General features: G+C 58.2%; 1 protein-coding gene across 1 annotated transcript; it reads left to right on the top strand.

The window, feature by feature from the left end:
* The first annotated feature begins 271 nt into the window (after positions 1–271).
* On the top strand, positions 272–20,175 carry C1H1orf167 (chromosome 1 C1orf167 homolog). The gene is given in 22 exon segments (XM_049698117.1): positions 272–1,042; positions 2,038–2,218; positions 2,221–2,339; positions 2,378–3,077; positions 3,080–3,279; positions 3,702–4,220; positions 7,161–7,173; positions 7,290–7,344; positions 9,472–9,533; positions 9,536–9,941; positions 10,172–10,339; positions 11,972–12,140; positions 12,143–12,384; positions 12,999–13,237; positions 13,240–13,278; positions 14,241–14,310; positions 15,350–15,600; positions 18,611–18,771; positions 19,040–19,106; positions 19,109–19,135; positions 19,482–19,516; positions 20,026–20,175. Coding segments are annotated over 22 exon segments (4,026 nt in total). The 5' UTR covers positions 272–889.
* Positions 20,176–20,906: the final 731 nt, after the last annotated feature.

Here is a 20,906-nt window from a genome sequence, read left to right as displayed (position 1 = left end):
CCAGGGGGTGTGCAAAGGGGATGGTTATAACACCGGATGGTTAAACTGCAGGAGACGGGAGAGGAACATCACGGTGGGTCCGGTGGGTCGGAGGACGAAGGGTGGTAGGGGCAGAGGGTCGGGTCTCATGGAAGGAAGGATGGGACACCAGAGGGAGGGAGCTGGAAAGATGGGTGTGGGCTCTGAAACTGAAATTACGGGGGAGGTGCAGTTTCTGAGGATGACAAAGTCTGGGGGGACCCTGGGAGCAGGTGACTGAGGTTGGGTGAAGGACAGGATGGTGGGAGGTTAGAAGGTCAAGGACTCGCAGACCAGGAGTTGGAGGGATTGCCCACGTGCAGGGTGAAACCACTCAGAAGTTAGGCGTGTGCTGCAGAAAGTGACAGTGAGCTGGGAGCTGAAATCGTCAAGGAATAAATGATGAGGACTTCCTTCCTGGCCTGCCTGGAACTTCGAACCAGAGCATTTTAGAGAGGAGAGAGGGAGAATGGTCGGGAAGGGGTGACTGGAAGCAAAGAGGGCGCCCCCTCCTGCCTAGAGTTCTGAGAGAAAGAGCCCTCACCTGACAGGGCTGCTCAGGAAGCAGGGTCCACAGGGATCTGTCATCAGTGTTAGGAGTGGGTGCCGGAAGACACGAGAAAATTACAAGGGAAAGGGGTGGTACAGGGGTTGGGGAGAGGAGACCCCAAGGGGCCCTGAACAGGACAGCCGGGGCTGGACCTCAGGGCAACCAGGGATGCTGGGGAAGCGTGGGAGTGGGGACCAGGGCTGGGCGTGGCTGGGTAGGAGGCGGGCACCCTATCCTCACCCCTCAGAGTCCCCCTAATCAAACAGGACCGGCTGCGGTGTGGACCAAGGTCACTGCCACCCTGGCTTTGCCCTGGAGCCCATGGAGCTGAGACCTGACACCAGCCACAAGGAGAATGTGCCCCCCAGGCCGGCCACCCCCCTGAGGCCAGGCAAGAGGCTCAGGGGGTCTGGGTCAGAGGTGGCAGGAGTGAGGTCCCCTCGGGTAGCAGCCCAGCGGCCCTTTCCCAGACAGGCCAGCCCAGGGCCTTGCTAATTCCAGAGATTAGCTGTTCAGGGCCAGGCCAGGACAAAATCTTCCAGCCTGGGGCGCGAGGGAGGGTCAGGAAGTCAGGACACGAGGTGAGGAGGGAGGCGCAGGAGGGGGCCTGTCTGGGGCCCCTGGCAGAGAAGGGGCCCTCACAGGTCGGTCTTCTGGCAGCGCTGGTGGGCTGGGAACCTCCCTGCTCAGGTTCCTGGGGCTTCCGGAAGGCCACCGAGCTGGTGCAGCCAGGAGTGGGAGTAGCCCAAGAACAAATTCAGATTCCTGTTTACTTGCCGGGTTCTCTGTGTTCTAGCTGTGTGGCCGTGGGGCAAGGCGCTTAACTTCTCTGACCTTTAGTTCCTATCTACAAACTTTCATGCCCACACTGCCTGCCAGGCCCTCCCAGGCATCTCACCCGCCCCCAAGAGGCCTTGTCTCCCAGCTGCAGAACGGCCTGGGGGCTGGGGAGACCGGCAGGGAGGGAGCGCCACCACCTCGGGGCCAGAGCAGCCCACGTTTAGCTGTTTGATATGCTGAGTCTTGCTTTCACCCCAGCTGCGGACGCCCCAGCACCTCTTTGCTCAAGCTGGACACCAGGGAGCCGTCAGCGACACTTCTCTTTCCTTCACCCTCTTCTAGGCCTTCTCAGCAGACCTGATCTGTCTCCTTCTCTCCACCCTCCTGCCGCCCCCATGCCAGCCCCATCGTCTCTCGCCTGGGACCCCTCAGCAGCCTCCCAACTATCTCGCTGCTTCCCTCTGCCCTCCTCCCTGCCCCTGCCCTGTCCCTGCTCTGAGTCCCTGCACTGTCACCAGGTCGCTGCTCTGGCTCAAGAGCCCCCGGGTGCATCCGTTGGTCCACCTGGGATGACAGAGCTGACGCAGACCTCTGGAGCCTGGGCTCCCTCCCGTGTGGCGCCCTGTCCCTCCCCAGCACTGACCACCAAGTTCTCCCCCAGGACATAACTGTCTGTCCTCTTTTTAGAGCAATGGAGACTCCGGAAGAGCCTGGCCAGTACACATGGCCGGTGGGTGCCCGTGGGCCAGGCCGAGAGCAGGGGGGCTGCCACCACACCATCCCCGGGGGCAGCGCTGTGCCAGGAGCCCTGCCGAGTCCAGAGCAACCTGACCAGCCCCAGCCTGGGCCTCACCCTGAGGGACACGCCCGGCAGCTGACCAACTCAAGCTTCCGACAGCAGAGCAACTTGCAGCCCCTGGCCGGGAGGCCCCAAGGAACAGCCCAGGCGTTTGCCATCCAGCAGAGTGACCTGAGCATCAGGGAGACGAGCGTGGCTGAGTGGGGACATCGCCTCTGGTCGGGGCTCAGGAAAGCTTCTGGCCGCACGGGATGCCCGGGGGAAGCCCTCTACCCCGAGGGCCATTGGCCTCCCCAGCCTCCCACCCGAGGTGGTCCCGGCTGCTGTCCACCAATACCCCCTGCCCAGACATTGGGCCCGCTGCAGGCCTGGGCCCGCTCGAAGGGCACACACGGCTGGACCCCAGATCCCAGTGTGTCCTGGGGGGCTGGACCTCCAGGCTCGTGGGGGAACCCCTCACCCTGGAGGACCTGGCTGCCCCTGCCCAGAGCCGGACTCGGGCTCCGTCCCAAGTTGCCATTCACCAGCTGCTGGCCTCTGTGCAACGCCTGGAGCGTGAGGCAGTCCGTCTCAGGTGCCAGGCATCCTGGGAACCCCCAGGCCCTGTGCAGCAGGAGTCCTGGACCAGAGCCGGCCAGATACTCCCTGCTCACCCCCAGCCCAGCCAGCCTGTTCTTGCTTCCTGGGATGAGAGGAGGAAACATACCCAAGGTTTCAGGGAAACTGCAGGTTTCCCGGAAGCACCGGGGGTCCAGGATGGTCTCTCAGACTCTCAGGCAAGCAGCAAGTCTGCATCACTGGAGACTGCTTTGGAGATGCTTCCCGGGGTTGCCCTTGACCCTGAGCAAGGGGTCCTTCCTGCCCACCCTGTAAGACGAGGAGAGAAGTGCTCCCCAGGGACTACATACGGCAGGGGACAGAGGGAGGACCCCTGCTCCCTCAAGGGGCGGGCAGCAGGGAGGCCAGACTCTGCCCTTCAGCCTCGTCCAGTTCAGCCCGGGGCATCCTCCCTGGGCGGGAAGGAGGGGACAGGACCCCGCGGGAGCAGGTCGGCAGCGAAGAAGAGAGGCCGGCTTCCGGTCTGCCAGACACGGCGCCCGCGAGGAGTGCCCTGCAGGGAGAGGCCAGAGGGGTCTGGGATGGGAACTGGGGGACTCAGGGTTGGGGGAGGAGGGCTGCCTCCCAGGAATTCTCGCTCCAAGCTGGGTGTCACTCCTCTGTCACCCTCCCTCAGAAAGGGAGGCCGTGGGCAGGCAGGCTTAGCAGGGGGTGTCCAGTCCTGCTTGCTTCTTGGCCTGAGTGCTGTGTCGTGTCCCTTTGTTTTCCAAGAACGCAGCCAGAAACACTGTGAGCCTGGAGTCTGAGATAGGCCGATGAGGTCATGGGCTGGGGGTGGGAGCCGGGGCCATGCTCCTGGGACGCCTCCTCTCCCATCTGCCTGCAGACTCGGGCCTGATGGAGATAAGGCCCGGATGGCAGATCCTTGCAGAATTTCAGGGACAGGGAAGGCCCCAAGGACAGGAACGCGGGGACTGCCGCTCCCGGGAATCCTAAACCTGTAAGGCTGTCCTGCATTCATTCCCCTGCCCCCAGGAGCTCTCTTGTCTGGGATTTCCAAGGCTAGCCCTCCATAGAGGGAAGTTCTCCCGGGGTCCAGCCAGCTCTCCTGCCGCAGCGTGGAGTATCACCCTCCATGCTGGAAAGGCGACGCGGGTGCTGCTGAGCCCCCAGCTCTCCCTGGGACTGGGGACCGGGCCCATCCCCTGGTCAGCCTGGTCTGTCCCCAGCCAGCAGTGGCTGTCCAGATGTTTCAGAGCGTGGCGGCACTGGGTGCAGAGGCGGCGGGCAGTGGCAGCGGCCATGGTGCTGGGTTGCCGGCAGCTGTTGCGCAGGGGCCTACGGGCGCCGCGGTGGACACTGTGGCTCCGGGAGGCCCAGCTGGAGGCGGCGTGGGGACGACACACGCAGGCCCTGCTGGCGCGGACCTTCCAAAAAGTTAGGGGCCTCCAGGTTGGACCGTGGGGGGGTGACGAAGTGCCCGTGTGTCTGGGGAGGAGGCTCTCCTGGGGCGCAGTTTGTTCCTCCTGAGTGATTGGCAGTAGGGGGGAGGCAGTGTCAGCCCAGACATGACCGAGCTCTGCCTGAATTCAAATCCTGTCTCCGCCACTTTCCTTTTCCCCACATTTTCTCACTGTGTGAGCTTGGGTAAGTTACTTAACCTCTCTGTGCCTTCGTCTCTTTAGCTTTAAAATGGGATCATGGGGACTTGCCTGGTGGCGCAGTGGCTGGGAGTCCGCCTGCCAATGCAGGGGACACGGGTTCAAGCCCTGGTCCGGGAGGATCCCACATGCCATGGAGCAGCTGGGCCCGTGCGCCACAGCTACTGAACCTGCGCTCTAGAACCTGAGAGCCACAACTACTGAATGAGCGTGCTACAACTACTAAAGCCCGTGCACCTAGAGCCCGGCTCCACAACAAGAGAAACCAAGGCGATGAGAAGCCCGCGCACCGCGATGAACAGTGGCCCCCGCTGGCGGCAACTAGAGAGAAAGCCTGCATGCAGTAACGAAGACCCAACGCAGCCAAAAATAAATAAATAAATAAATTGATTTAAAAAAAAAAATGGGATCATAATAGTACATACCTCTCAGGGTTGTTGTGAGGTTAAATTAATAAATATATGTGCCTATGTGCCTAGCACATAGCAAGCACTCTACCGTTTCAGTGGTTGCTACTTTTTGTTTGTTTTGCTTTTTGTTTCTGTTTGGTTTCACTGTGTGTCATGCGGGATCCTAGTTGCCCAACCAGGGATCGAATCCATGCCCCCTGCAGTGGAAGCGCAGAGTCTTAACCACTGGACCGCCAGGGAAGCCCTTGTTTTTATTTTTTACTAGCGGTTTGCCAGCCAGGACTAGGAGAGAACTTCTATATTATTCCCTCCTTGGGAAAAGTGGTTTAGGAGGACCCAGCTCCAGGTTTTGTCTCCCAAGGAAAACCCTGCCTCTTGGGCTCTATCTTTCCATTCATTCATTCATTCCCAAAGAGGCAGGGGAGTCTAATGGTATGGTTCAAACCACAACGTCTGACTCGTGTCCCCGCCCTTCCTGGTGCCCGCCGCTGCTCAGGGTACACTTGAGGCTACAGCCAACGTCCCTCTTCCCCTTCTCTCTTGTCCCAGTGGAGAAACTTGATTCAGCAGCAGAAACAAGGGCGGCTTCACATCCAGGCTGGGCCAGGACCCCCATCCTCTGGGGGAGGCCAGGACAGAGACCCCTCAGGAAGGAAGCCGGTGGTGGACACCGCCTGGAGAAGCAGGTGGTCTGGGACACCCCAGGTCAGTCAGTGTGACCTGGGAAGTGCTGGTGGCCCTCCCTCCCTCCTTGTCCCCCGTTTCCCCTCCCCCACAAGAGAATGAGGATAAAGCCAGCACATATGGACCAAGATTTGTGCAAAAGGATGTCCATCACGGTGTTATTTACACTTCGTGAAAACTTCGAAACAGCCTAATACCCAACAGCGAGAGAGAAAATTGTAGTTTAACCATGTGATACACATTTGGCAACAGTTCAATATGATGCTTATTGAGATGTTTTAAATTCCTCCCCACTCTTTTTTTCTTTATTTTTTTTTTCCATAGCTTTACTGGTGTTCTTTCTAATCATAACAGTAATGCATGTTTGATTTGAAAAAACATTCGAGATAGATGGAAGTATTTCAATCAATTTGAAAGTTTCACCTCCCTCCTTAACGTATATTATTCCCCTTCCTGGAAGTAGGTTTATGGGCATTTGCATAGAATTTTTAATGAGAAGGAAAAGGGTTATGGCAATGTTCAATGAAAAACAAAAAGAGAATACAAAAATAGTACCTAAAATATTTTTTCCTATGAACGTAAAACAGTGCATAGAAAAAAAAACCAGAAGCAAAAATACTGAAATGTTGCATAACAATGTGAATTACTTAATACCACTGAACTGCTCACTTAAAAATGGTTAAGATGGGGACTTGCCTGGTGGCGCAGTGGCTGGGAGTCTGCCTGCCAATGCAGGGGACACGGGTTCAAGCCCTGGTCTGGGAGGATCCCACATGCTGCGGAGCAACTAAGCCCGTGCGCTACAACTACTGAGCCCGAGTGCCACAACTGCTGAAGCCCAAGTGCCTAGAGCAGGTGCCCCGCAGCAAGAGAAGCCACCGCAACGAGAAGCCCGCGCACCTCAGCAAAGAGTAGCCCCTGCTCACTGCAACTAGAGAAAGCCCGTGCGTAGCAACCAAGACCCAACGCAGCCAAAAATAAATAAATTAACTAATTTAAAAATGGGTTAGAATGGGCATCCTCAGAAAATCTACAAACAACAAATGCTGGAGAGGGTGTGGAGAAAAGGGAACCCTCTTGCACTGTTGGTGGGAATGTAAATTGATCCAGCCACTATGGAGAACAGTCCAAGGAGTCGGAGGGAGGAGGCGGGAGCCCAGCCGATTCCATTGTGTTCTGGGCCGAGGCCAGATGGAGGAGACAGGGGAGTCCAGATCCTGCAGGCTCTGCAACAGCTGGCTGGTAAGATGTGGGGCGCTGGGAAACGGGGGAGATGGAGCCAGGTCGGGCAGGGGGTCCTCAGTGAGTGAATGAGTGTTTATCGAGTATCTACTCTGGCAGCTTCCCAGACAAGATCTCATTTGATTCTCTCGTGGTGACCTCAGCAAGGCATTGTGCCCATTTTACTGATGGGGAACTGAGGCACAGAGGCATGAAGTGAGCAGCTCAAAGACACAGAGTATGAGAGGCGCACATCCTGCGTTTGTGTGCCATGGACGCTGGTACAGGCCGGACAGAAGCTTGAGTGTTAGAATTGGCAAGTCCTTAGACATGACTCATTCGTGGGGAAACTGAGGCCCAGAGATGGAGAGGGACTGGCCGGAGGCCACACGGCCTGGGGTCCCAGGAGTCAGTGGTCCCTCCTGGCCCTGACTTCCCCTCCCTTCACTCTCTCTTCCCCCTCTCTTCATTCCCTGTAGTCTTCCTCCTGTGGTGCCGTCAGAAGGAACGGGCAGGAGAAGGGGGTCCAGGGAGAGGCCTCCGGGGCTGTGCTGAGGGCTCAGAGGATGGAGAGGCCCCCCCCCAGGCCTGGTGCTCTCCTGCTGCAGATGCAGCCTGGGTGTCCCCACTGGACACCCGGCGCCAGAGGGCCTGGCTCTGCAGGTACGGGGAAGTGGGAATGGGGACCGCCTCCCCTGAGGCAGAGGGTGAGATGCAGCTGGGAGATGCACTTTAAGTCAATTCTTGACTCCTAGTGTTGAAATGATGAAAATAAGAAATGAATACATGTGCCATTTACTGAGATGCTAAGACCTGGCAGACACCACCCAGGGGCTGCGATTTAGTTATAAGCAAAGCTCATGCCCGCTGTCACTGGCCCTCATGGAACCCATGGCCCAGTGTGGAGACAGGCAGGAAATTAACAATCACAAAGTGCGTGTGTGTGTGAATACCACCAAAGTTAAGTGCTGTGAAGGGAAGAAACACAGATCTACATGAAGTTGTTTTTTTCCTTGTTAACTATTTTATTATGGGACTTTTAATCTTACATAAAAGTAGGGAAAATAGGATAATCACCCTCAGTGTACCCATCGTCCAGTTTCACGAAAATCACCTCCTGAGAAAATGTGTTTAATCTGTACCCTGGCTACTTCCCCCAGTACATAATTTTGAGGCAAATCCCATGCATCCTACCATTTCATCTGTAAATATTTCTGTAGCATCTCTAAAACATAAAGTGTCTTTTAAACAACAGAACCACCAGGCCAGGATCACACCTAAAAAATGAATAATTCCTTAACACCAACAAATATCTGGTCATCATTCAAATTTCCAATTGTTTTATAAGCAAATATGTTGTTATAGTTTTTTGGGTTTTTTGGGGTTTGGTATTTATTTATTTATTTTGTCTGCGCTGGGTCTTAGTTGTGGCACGCAGGATCTTTGTTATGGCATGCAGACTCTTAGTTGCGGCATGCACACGGGATCTAGTTCCCCAACCAGGGATCGAACCCAGGCCCCCTGCATTGGGAGCACGGAGTATTACCCACTGGACCACCAGGGAAGTCCTTGTTGTTATAGTTAGTTTGTATTGGGATCTAAATAAGGCCCACTTGCTGTCATTGGTTGAGGGGTCCTTAAGCTCTTTTTAATCTAGGGACTCCCCTCTGTTGTTTTTGTTTGTTTCTTTGTTTCCTTGCAAGTTATCTGTTGAAGAAACCAGGCTGCTTGTCAGGTAGAGTTTCCTACTGTCTGCATTTTGCTGATTGCATCCCCCGATAGAGTTTTCTTTTTCATAAATTTATTTATTTATTTATTGTCTGCGTTGGGTCTTCGTTGCTGCGCGCAGGCTTTCCCTAGCTGCAGCAAGCGAGGGCTACTCTTTGTTGCGGTGCATGGGCTTCTCATTGCAGTGGCTTCTCTTTGTTGCGGAGCGCAGGCTCTAGGCGCGTGGGCTTCAGCTGTTGTGGCACAACGGCTCAGTAGTTGCAGCTCGCAGGCTTAGTTGCTCCACGGCATGTGGGATCTTCCCGGACCAGGGATCGAACCCGTGTTCCCTGCATTGGTAGGCGGATTCTTAACTACTGCACCACCAGGGAAGTCCCCGATAGAGTTTTCTATGAGAACTTTTGACAAAGGGAGCTGACCTCGCCCAGGGTTCAGCAGAGATGGGAAGGGTGCATGGCTGACTGGTGGAGGGACAGCAGATAGGAGTGCCAGGCAGAGGGAACGGAACAGCATGTGCAAAGACCTCTGACAGGGAGAGGAACATGGCAGTCCAGTCCGGCAGTCCAGTCGGAGCCCTGTTAGTATGGGGTTGGGGGCTGGGGTGCTTTGAGATGAAGTTGGAAAGGTGTGTAATGGTGGGTGGGGGACAGACCATGCAGAGAGTGCCTTGTTGTCAGTGGGGAGGAGTGGAAATTTGATCATCAGAGCAAGGGGACTGCTCCTGGCGTATTTTAGCAAGAGAGTAAGATAATTTGATTTGAGATTTGAAAAATATCACTCTGGTTACTGTGTAGGCACTGACTGGAGGGGCGGGGGCAACAGTAGATGCAGGAGGGCAGGTAGGAGGCTGCTGAGGCCATCTGGGCACCCAGAAGTGACAGTGTGGCCTGAGCAGATGGCATGCTGCACCATCCCACAGCAGCCCCATTTTACAGACAAGAAAGCTGAGGCTCAGAGCGGTGAGTGGCTTGCCCAAGGCCTCAGTGGTGTGTCTGGCACATGGCGGGAGGCTGTAGCTGCAGTCATTACAATCAGCACCTGCACTTTCTCTTGGCTCTCCAGGTGCTTTGGGGCCTGGCAGCGGTTCGCACAAGGAGGGACCCGGTACCGGGACCACATGGCCAACCGCGGGCAGGGACCCTGAGGATGTGCCTGCAGCAGTGGGTGCAGACGAAGCAGCTCCAGGCCTCAGATGGGGCGAAGGTGACCCAGCTGTCCCTTTGTTGGCGGGAGGCAGGTGAGCGAGTGGCGGACCGAGGGGCTCCCTCTCTCTCCCACCCCAGCAAACAGCGTCACTTAAGCTCCTTCTGCAGTCGCCCAGTTGATTTAGGGATGCTCGTGGTGGGAGGTGATGGGATCGGGAGTTTTCTCGGGGATGCGGCCTGGCAGGCCTGGGAGGGTCCGGAGGGGTCCCTGGAGCAGCAGGCTTTGGTGGGCCCCATCCTGACCTCCATCATGAGCTCCTCTAGGCGAGAGACCTGTTCAATCTTCCACCTGGAAGAGATGGAGCCCCTGCTTCTGGGAAGCTTCTGGTCTTAGGGGGATGCACAACCCCTGCCCCCGACTGACAAAAAACGTGACAGAGGAAGATGGGATCTTCCAGGTGTCCCGGTGGGGAGGGCTTGGGGGTGGTGGGAGGGGGCAGTAGCCACAAGGGGAGAGGTCCTAAGGGGCCCGAGGCAGCGTCCACCAATGGCTTTGAGCAGAGGGTGCTCACTGATTCATCTCTTGTCTGCTTCTCAGGGAACATGGCCCTCCCCAGCTCAGACCCTGGGGGGGCCACAGCCCACAGCCTGGGGGTGGTGACCCAGGCCCAGGCGCTGCCCCGGGAGCAAGGCCAGGGCTCCCTGCAGGAAGCTGGCCGGAGGCTGGCCCTCCACCGGGCGCTGCTGCTCTGGAGGACGCAGCTCTCCCAGCGCCAGCGGGCGGAGCAGGTGTCCGTGAATTTGTGACCTGGGGTTAGGCCTGGAGGACATGGGGTGGGAAGGTGAGCAGTCCTCAGCAGTGGATGGAGTGTCCCATAGGGAATGGGCCACATCCTACTCCTCTCTGTGGCCCCAGCATGGGGCCTACCCTGTGGTGCCCAGCAGGCATGGGGCCGGGGGAGGTAGCCTAGGGACGCTGAGTCAGTGATAGAGCAGAGAGCTGTGGGGGACAGGGAGTGGTCAGGGGCACAGACACGGAGCCCTGCCAAGGTGGCTGGAACCTGACGGGGAGGTTGGTTTAATGCTCTTCTCCCTCCCCAGAATCTGGACCCACCTCTCACCCATCTCCTGGCTAAGTGGGAGCCCCCTGGTGGCGGAAACCCTGTATGTCTCCTCACCGCTGTCTCCTAGCGTCTTGCAGATGCCCAGGCTGCCGAAGGCCCAGAACAAATACCGTAAATGAATCAGTGAAGGAGCCACTTTTTCCCCCGCTCCCATTTGCCTTATTACACAGCTGGAGAAGCTGAGGCTCAGAGGGGTCAAGCAGCTTGCTCTAAATCACGCTGAATCAGGAGCAAGAAGTGAGACCTACAGTGAGACCTTGCGATGCTTTTATACAAGATGGGATGCTGGGACTCAGAGCCCAGGCTGATGGTTATGGGTGAGAGAGCCAGTGGAGGTCAGGAGGGGCCAGCTTCACTGATGGAATGTCAGCAGGAATGTAAGCCAGCAGCTGCAGGGTTAAGAATTCTGTCCTTAAAAGCTATGCACCTAGCAGAGGAGCTCCCACGCTGCAATCTATTGAAAGTCAGCCCTCGACACAAGGGGTTGTAAAGAAAGAAAGAAACAAACAAACAAAAAACCCAAAATAACAAACAAAAAAGAACAAAACAAGAAAAAAATAAACCAAAAAAAGCTATACACCTGGCATCCATCAGCCCCACACCCACTTGGTCCACTTGGACCCTCAGTCTCTTTTAATGCGTCCCTGGACCTCTAAGGAAACTCAGTTCACCATGATCCTTCAGAATGTAGCCCTCCCTCCCCCAGTCTATCCTCTGGCCTTTGGGTACCGGGTCACAGTCCATAGCTCCCTGCAACATATCTGAGGCTGCCCTGTAGCCTGAGATGAGTGCTTGGATCCCAGGTCTGCTGCTGTTTGGAGTTTGGGGAAATGACCTTCCCCCAGGCCTCAGTTTCCCTACCTTTATAACCGAGTGGAGGCAGAAATACTGGTGTGGGCTCTTGAGTCCTGGGTCGCTGGGCCTGGGCTCGGCTCCACTCCCCATCAACTGCGTGGCCCCCATGCACCCAGGGAGTGTGGCGAGGATCAACCAGGTGATCAGGGCAAGTAGAGCTGTGGTCTCGACCTCAGCTGCTCACGGGGGGTCACCGTGGGGGCTTTGGAAAAGTTGGGGAGCCCAAGCCGCACCCAGACCATTACATCAGAATCTCCGGGGCTGGGGCCCCAGTGAGCATCGGTATTTCTTAGAGCCCCCGGTGGTCCTAGTGGGCAGCCCATGTGGGAGGTGGGGTTGCCCAGCTCTGGCCCAGCGTTTGGCTCACGGTGGCACCCTTCCAGCACCCCCAGCCAGGGGTGACGGGGGGCCCCGGCACTCACCTGCCCCCTCCAGTAGCTCCTTCTTCGAGGGCGTGCAGCAGCGGGCGCTGCGTCACAGCCTGAGGGGTTGGTGCCTGAGGGCGCGGGATCTGGGCAGTGCCAGGACCACCTTGGCCCCAGCGGTTCTGGGCGGTGTCCTGGGAGGAAAGGCCCTGCCGGGCTGCAGGACACCCCGCAGCTCCCTGGAGCAGGTGAGGGGGAGAGGGTGGGGAGGGCTGGGAAGGGGAGGGGAGGGGGGAGGGGGGTGGCAGCACCCAGGGCACCCAGGACTCCACAGCTCCTTCCCCAGGCTTCCCGGGCCCCCGCCCTCCTGGAGGTGTTCCGGGTGAGCTTTCTGTGGGCAGCTGGGCAGCAGCAGCAGGGGCGGCACCTTCTGCTCTGGCAGGCACAGGCCCAGCAGTCCCGGGGCGTGGCAAGGTGGCATCAGTGGTAGGGACCTTCAGAGGCGGTAGGGACCCCTCCCCAGGACGGGTGAGCCATGCTTCCCACCACCCTTGGATTTACTGTTTCCCATCAATCCTTGCCCTTCCCACCGCACCCCCTTAGGGTCTGCATCCCAGAGGGCTCTCCTCACACCCCAGACTCAGATCCTCTCAGAGCCTCCTGCCCTCCTACCCTGCCCTGCTGAGAGGTGTGAGGTATTCATTTCTCCCAGAAATTTCACGGCTGTGGTAATCCCAGCTTTGTCCCTCACTGGCTGTGTGATCTTGGGCAAGTTGCTTAACCTCCCTCTGCCTCTATCTCTCTGTTTGTATGGGGGTAATAATAGGACTCACTCCAGTGGGAATCAGCGAGGGAGGGGCACGCACATCCCCTAGCACAGTACCTGGCGTTAGTAAACACTCAGCCCGTGGCAATGTTCCTCACTAGTAGCTGAGCATAGCACTTGGCATCGGGGGTCTGGGGTCCCACTGTATCCCGACCACCTGTCATTGTGACCCTTGGAGCAGCATTTAAGCCCTCCATCCCCCAGCAACCCACCCTCCCCCATGATGGATGGAGGGAGAAGAGTCACCCCAAGCCTTCCCTGCTTCTGAGGGGAGGGGAGGGGAGGGGAGGGGAGGGGAGGGGAGGGCCGGGCTGGCCCAGGGTGGCAGTGACCACCTGAGGGTGGACACTCCCCTTCCCAGCAACCTCCTTTGCTGGAGCCACTGGGCAACAGCCCAGGGGGCCAGGAGAGAGCTGGCTGCCCGCCGGGCCTGGAATCAGAGCTGCAGGGCCGTGCTGGGCCTGTGGCGGCAGCAGCTGGTGCAGCAGCAGGAGACGGAACAGTGGGCCCGGGAGTGGGATGGGGACTGGGCCACTGGCACTGCTGCTGGCAGAGTGAGTCGGGCACTGGGACGGGGCACCGGGGCTGAGGGGGGGCCCAGGTCCGTCGGGGACACCCAAGATTCTGGTCCTCTAGCACAGAGTCCACTGATGGGACACTCCCACAACCCCCCACCCCCCCACCCCAGGTCTGGGTGGCAGAGCAGGACCGGGGGGCGTGGACGCTGTAGGCTCGGGCTAACGTTCCCCGCTCTTCCATTCCCTGGCTGTGTGGACTTTAAGTGTGCTACTTAACCTCAGCTTACTCATCCGTAAAATGGGGATAACAGTGGTACCCCCCCCCCCGTCCCCGCTAGAGTGATTGTGCGAATTCTCTGAGACAATCCACACTAAGTGCTTGGCTCAGAGCCCCGCTCCTCGTGGGCGCTACCATCATCATCACCATCTTCATCTTCATCCTTGTCCTCCTCACCTGGCCTTCAGGAGCCCAGCACAGAAGGCGGGGATCACTGGGGGCAATTTTAGAGGCTTCTCACTCCGCTGCTATCATATCAGTGGGCTGGCAGGTGGGGATTTGGTTGTTCTGGAAAGTTCGTGTCCTGTCCACTGGGGACAGCTGCTTCCCCAGCCTAATCGTTGCCCAGGAATATTGACCCAGTGTTGCCAGACCTCTGTTTTTACAGAAAAGCTGGAAATCTGTATTTTTATGTGAATTCTCCTGACTCCTAAACATCGTCAAGAAATTAAAAAAAACAAAACAAAACAAAACTCTGAGTTGGTAGTCCTGGTCACCAGTAGGACGCCTGTAATGGGAGCATCTTAACCCAGACAGTTAGGTGGCCTCCTTGGTTCCCACTTGGGTAGATGGCAGAAGCTGGCAGAGCAGGGGCCCACGGTTCCTTGGGGCCCAGGCTGAGGCTGGAATGAGCGCCTAGGGGCACCTCAGCATCTCTCTGGCCACAGGACAGCAGCTCCCGCGTGAAAAGTACCAGCGGTGTGTGCGGGCCCGCCTCCAGGGCCTGCGCAGGAGGCAGCAGCTTGTCAGAGACCCACGGCGGCCGGTCCAGAGCAGCTCCTACTGCAGAGGTGGCCGGGCCTGGGGGTGGGAGAGCGAGGGTCACCCCCACCCCGGGAAAAGCAGGGAGAGAGCCCAGGGATGGGAAGCTGGGTGGCCTCTGTAGCTCTAGGGGCAGGTCAGGCTGGAGGCCTGGGACCCGGGCATCATGGGCATGAAGGGAGACCGCAGCCTGGAGTCAAAACCACCAAGCTTCCATTATATGAATTGTTTGGGAGGTGCGGGATGGCAAGCCCCTAACCCCACCCAATGCCCTGACAAGCCTCAGGTCTCCACCTCCTGGCCAGGTCAGCCCTTTGGTTTCAGAGCTCACAGTTAAGATGAGGAAATCAGGGACTTCCCCGGCGGTCCAGTGGTTAAGACTCTGCGCTTCCACTGCAGGGGGGATGGGTTCGATCCCTGGTCAGGGAACTAAGATCCCACGTGCCTTGAGGCCAAAAAAAAAAAAAAAAAGAAAAAGATGGGGAAATCAACTCCTCAAAGAGCCACCACAAAGAGAGAGAAATCTGAAATAGAGATGTTCTAGTGCCACACATATACTGTTCATGGGTGCATGTTTAAAAGCAGAGGGGACAGATGACACCTTCTCCCACGGTTGGTTCTGTACAAACTCACACGCATTCACAGCGTCCCCACGGGGCCACTGAACCATTCACCGCAGAGTGGCTGATGTTTTCTTGGTCCATCTGGGAGCGGGGGACCACATTCTCCTCACTGACCTCCTGGCCCACAGTGGCCTTGTGAGGGCAAGCAGGGCGTGGCTGCTCTCTTGGTGGAGGGGGACCTGAACCCACAACTGCCAGGCTCCCACACCGTCCCGGGCAGCACCTGCCCCCGGAGCGGGGGTGAGTGCGTGCCAAGGCCCCTAAGCGAAAGCCAGAGCTCTCACCTGTTATACATCGATCCATACGTTCTTAAGGCACAGGGCTGTGTAGCCAAAACTGTGAAGAACCCGTGATGGTTTGTGGGGAATTTTCAGGTGTAATTTTGAATTGATGTGACTTTTGACTGGGAAGTCGGCTGGGCCCCTTCTCTGCACCTGTTCTGCAGCCACTTCCAGGCCTGGTGTGGAGTAGCGAGAGGCACAGGGATGCCCCGGGCCAAGGGTCCAGCCTTCCAGGATGGCCTGAGGAGATGGGCACCAGGGGCCACATTTGCCAGTGAAGCCCCAGAAGCTGCAGCCCGGCCTCAGGAGCAGCGCGTGGCCCAGGCCTCCTTCTCCTGCTGGAGAAGCCAAGAACAGGGACGCCAGGTGGACAGCAAGCTGAGGAGGGCCGGGCCCAGCCGGCCTCCGTTGCAAGGCAAGTGGCCCCGGGCCAGTGCTGTGAGGCCCGCCAGCAGGCAGGAGAGAGAACCCAGGCCCAGGCCCTGTGCTGGCTGCTGCCCCGAAGCTGAGCGCCAGGTGGGCGCCCATGGCCTGAGGGCGGCCCCGCACTGTGCTTCCAGCTTAGGCCTTGAGCTCGTATGGGGCCAGGGTAGAGGGTATTTGACGGCTGGTGGCAGGTCTCAGGGGGCTAGGGGTGATGGGGAGAGGAGGTCCTGGTCCCTGGGGTCAAATTCCAGCTCTGCACTTTCCAGCTATGCCACCCCTCTTTTGGCAAGTCTAACTTCGAAGGTCCAAGGAAGATTACAGGCCTGCCTTGCAGGGTGGCCCCGGGGATTAGGATAAGAAATGACGTGTGCAAGTTCTCCGCTCAGCTCGGGCCAGACACACACCAGGTCCTGGATGATATAAATCAGTGCTCGTGGCGGGATGGGAGGGAAGGAGGAGTTGGCAGGACTGCTTTCTCTGTGTCCCCTAAACAGGATGCCTGTCCCCGTCGTGTGACAGATAATTCTGCTGCTCTCTGTGCCCATTTGAACGTGATTTCCCCAGAAGAGGGATGGGGGACGAGGAACACAGGCACAGGGCTTTGCCTGGAGGTCCCCCTCCTGCGGTGCACTGGTGGGGGCAGAGGAGGGCTCCCTACAGCCCGCTGTAGAGTCCTGGCCCTGATGGCCTCGGTGTGGGCTCCTCCCTCGCCGCCAGGGTCCTAGAGGCCTGCGCCCAGTCAGCGACCGGGGCCCGTATCCAGCGAGCTGCCATCGCCCAGTTCCAGAGGGCTGGGCCCAGGCGCCTCCTGCGAACCCACTGGGCCCAGTGGCAGACAGCGCTGCTCAGAGTGTGGCTGGAACCACAGGCCGAGGCCCAGGAGGCCAGCACAGCCCACCCCAGGCCCAGAGCCAGCCTCAGGCACTGGCCTAGGCTGGCCGCCAGAGGGCACCTCTGCTGAGGAGCGCTCCAGCCCTGCGGAGGCAGGTGAGGCCCGGCCCAGGTCAGGTGGGAGGTCCAAAATGACCTCGGGGCTACTGGCCTCAGAGTCAGCTTGATTCAGCCCCGATGGTGAGGGTGGTTGCATGCTTTTCCAGGACCCCAGCGGCCTTGTGGACACCACCCCTATGGGTTCTCAACAGCCTCCTGGCCGGGCAGCCAGCCAATTACAGGTCCATCAGCACTTACTGAGCACCCACTGAGCGCCAGCCCAGTGCTGGTCTGCTACAAAGAAGCACCCTGGGTCGCATCTGTTAGGGAGACAGACACCTAAACTCATTATAAGTCCTGGTACAGTCTAGGATCAAAAGAGGTAATTGGGGTCAGTAGCAATTTTTTGTTGTTCTTTTTTTTTTTTTTTAATTAGAAAATGAAACATGCTCATTATAGAAAACCCAGAAAATATAAATGAAAAAATATTCTTTCATGACTCTCTCTACCCAGAGATGACTGCTAGTCCGTCTCCAGACCAGAAGCATTAGTTCTGATACCTGCAAAGGGTGACAAAGAGCTGGGTGGCCTAGCACGAGGGAAGAGGCCACAAGGAAACCCGGGCACAAATAGCGACGCTGCACGGCAGTCCATTGCGGGACACGTCATTGCGGGACACATAGCCCCAGAGTTACTGGCAGGCCACAGAGTGTTCCTCAAGATGAACTGGTATCATCAAGAATCCTGTTTCAGGATGCCACAAAATACGTCATAGACTCTAGAAAAGTTTCTAGGAAAAAAGATTAAAGTGGTTTGTTTTCAATGGAATTGAAATGGACTGGCTTTGGTTATTTGCAGAATCCACATATTTACCTATGTGGGGCTATGGCGACAGCAGATTCTGGGGTCTCAGGGTATTTTTTATTTTCAGAGTATGTTTATAAACACTTCCATTCCATTTCTGTCAGCAAAGGCAGGCAGGGATCCCGTTTACTGATGGAGAAACTGAGACTTGTAGAAACAAAGTGAATGTCAGGAATGGTCAATGGTAACTAGGGGGCTGAATTCCAGGCCCCCCTCTTTCTACCGCACGCACACGCGCGCCCAGGCAGCCCTCACCTGACGACGGGGGCGGGTTTTATGCCACCTCACGGTGGCACAGCCTCCCTTAGAGAGCCCCTGGTGTCCGTAGAGTGCAGTCGCTGGGGCCTCGGGCCCTGGAGTCAGACCACTCCGGAGAGGCGAGGCCTCAGACAAGTAATTTGACTTTATGAGGCTGAGTGGGGAGAGTAATGCCCACCTCACAGGGTGTACCTGGCACAGGTAAGCTCTGATTGGTAGCCATTTTTGGTCCACTCACCTTCCTGAGTCTCGAGCCATGTGGGAGCATGGGGAAAGAGGCAGTGGCGTGTACTGATGACCACACTACTCTCGGGCCTTTCCTGTCTCCTCTGGGAGCCTCAGGGCTCGCGGGAGAATCCGTCCCACTTGTGTGCACACTAATATGAGGCCCTGTTACTGGTCGGGAAAGGAGTCCTGCCAGGTCACTTGGGCCCCTAGATGTCCAAGCCCATTGGTTCAGGGTTTCCTCTTTGTTCCCTCAGGCCTGCAGCTGCAGGCCACAGGCCACAGGGTCTGGCCTGCCCAGCCCAACCAAGCACCACAGCCCCAGTGGACAGAGGAAGCAGAGAGAAACGTCCCGGACTCCCTCAGGGAGTAAACAATGTCTGAAGTGCGGGGATGAGACCGTCACCAGCCCTCACGGGCCTGGAAATCAGCTTTGAACTCTTGGCGAATGTGTCTTAGGTATTTACTGTTTTCCCCGCCCATCTCCTCTTCTGGAATATTTCACCATTTTGAGAAAACAATTGCAATTTCTCCTGGCCCACCCTTTGGGGCCACAGCCCAAGCCTTTGCAGGAGGCTTGGGCAGAGGTGGTGGCAGCAGGGACACAGGCTCAACACCATTTCTCGTTAACTCTCTTCCTAGGGCTCAGCTTCCAGAAGTACCAGGGGGAGAGCTTACTCCCCTGAATGATGTGTTAACCTCTTCTGACGCCCCTTTGCCAGGTGACAGAGAGCCTCCCCTCGGCCCTGCCTCCCAGCTCCAGCTGCTGGAGCGAGGGTCAGCGCCCTACGGGGCCAGAAGGGGACCCAGCTCTGAGACCAAAGACCTCGAGGGCAAAGGCGAGGCCGAGCAAAGGTGTCTGGGGTGGGAGCAGAGTGTGTGCGTAGAGAGGGAGGGCTGAGAGCAGGGGTGGAGAGGGAGGGCTGAGGGCAGGGGTGGAGAGGGAGGGCTGAGGGCAGGGGTGGAGAGGGAGGGCTGAGGGTGTGGGCTGGGCTGAGGGGCTCGCCTGACCTGGGCCCTCTCTGGCCGGTGCTCATCCCACAGCATTCTGCGGACCAGGCCTAGGCCCGTGGCTCTGCCCTCTTTCCCGGCCATGAAGGGGTTGTGATGCCCTTTGCTGTCAGGACACACACCAGGGCCTCTCCCCTCAGGAGGAAGTACCTGCAGCACTGGCGCCTTGAGGCATTGCTTCGCCGGCTCCGGGGTTCCCTGCAGGCCAGGCCCGGGCAGCTGCATGGCAGCGCTGGGTAGATGCTCAGGGGACGGAGCAGCTGGCGCCCACACTGGCGAGTGGGGCGGCCCCTCCCCACCCTCACGCTGACCTCCCATCACGTCCCATTCCCAGCCCTAACCCATGGAAACGCAGTCTCTGAAAGTAAGTTCAGGACTCTGGACCTACCAAGCCTGAAACCTCGGGAACAGGTGCAGGAATCTGCATTGTTAACACACCTCAGGTGACACCTCCTCGTCACATCCCCTTCCTCCTGGTGCCGCAGAGTTGCAGGCAGGGAGAGGCAGCAGAGGGGCTGGGGGCTGCCGGGCCGGGGACAGTGGTGGGCCCAGCTCGGGGTCTCCCCGTGACTGTCCCCATAGCTCAGGCAGTGGCACCTGAGGCGGGCCTGGTGACGGTGGGCCTTGCGGCTGCAGGTGTCTCAGCGATACAGCAACAACAAGACGCTGGGTCCATTCCCAGGTACTGGGGGAGGGGGGGTGGCCCCGCCCCCCAGCAGGCCCTTCCTAGCCGTGCCACGCCTGCACATTCCTGAGCTGCGGCCCTCCCTGCTTGGTGCCCCCAGAACCCCTTCTTTTCCAGGGGAGGGATCAGTTCAGTTAGAGAAAGCAGCCTGGATTCCAGAGCCCTTAATCCAGCTGGTGACCGCGTGCTGAGCACAGTCGTGGCCGTCACTGGTCCGGGGACGGGCTTGGCCTGTGTTGGGTGTGGGTCGCTGAGCGCCGCCCCGTGATGTGCAGTCAGAACCCAGCTTCCCTGATCGCAGGCCTGTGCATCTGGCCCAGGGCAGAGGGAAGTGCCTCCTCTTCCCTCGGGGGCAGAAGGAGCTGGGCCCCCGGAGTTCCTCCAGCACTGACAGCACACACCCAGGAGGGAGCCAAAGAGTTTCCTGCTCCCTGATTCCAGGCCTTTGAAACACGGCACCAGCGTCTGGCAGCCAGGGGCCTGAGGGGCAGAGCCAGCAGCAGTGGGAGGCCTCGGAGCAGGCAGGAAGCCACCAGAGCCCCTGTGCTTGGTGGACTTGGGGTGAAGCAGGGGGCCCAGCAGCAGCTGTGACCCGTTCCCCTGGAAAGGAAAGCAGATCGGAGCCCCACCCACCTGAGGAGTACAGGCTCAGGCACAAGGCGCTCAGGCCAAGAGCTCTGAAGGACAATAAAACACCCTCCTTGGCCCCGGCTGCTTCTCTCTGTCTCTCCTAAAGGCTGCCCCCTGCCCCACCCAACCAGCCCCTCTGACCTGCTTCCTCTGCCGTCAGGCTGCCCTGTGGACAACCGGCCCCCTCTCCCCGCCCCCACCCCCCCAGAGCCGGTGAAGCCCCGCAAGCAGGGGCTGGGACAGGGAACAGCCTGCGCGCGTGTCAGTCACAGCCCCTGGGCGGTGGGGCCTGAGGGCTGATGCCTGGGGAGCAGTGCCAGACAGACAGCTTCCGGGACAGGGTGCATGGAGGGGAGGGAGCGGCAGGCAGAAGGAGGTCCTGCCCGAAAAATAAGCCAGGAAGAAGTCAGTCCTGCTCGGGCCAACCTCACTTTCGCCCTCGATGGTAACAGGCAGGGCATCCCTTCACCCCTCAGAGCCAGGGGAGAAAAGGGAAGGCCAAGGGCTCCACCATGCACAAAGGTTCAGTCACCTTTAACCCTTAAGAGGCACTTTCTCTCGAGCATGTGAGGAGACAACTGAGGGTAAGCTGCGACAAAGCGAGAGAGAGGCATGGACATATATACACTACCAAACGTAAGGTAGACAGCTAGTGGGAAGCAGCCGCATAGCACAGGGATATCAGCTCGGTG

This window comes from Orcinus orca, chromosome 1 (genome assembly GCF_937001465.1).
Source record: "Orcinus orca chromosome 1, mOrcOrc1.1, whole genome shotgun sequence".
NCBI classification, from domain to species: domain Eukaryota; kingdom Metazoa; phylum Chordata; class Mammalia; order Artiodactyla; family Delphinidae; genus Orcinus; species Orcinus orca.
This window is presented reverse-complemented; position numbering and strand designations above follow the sequence as displayed.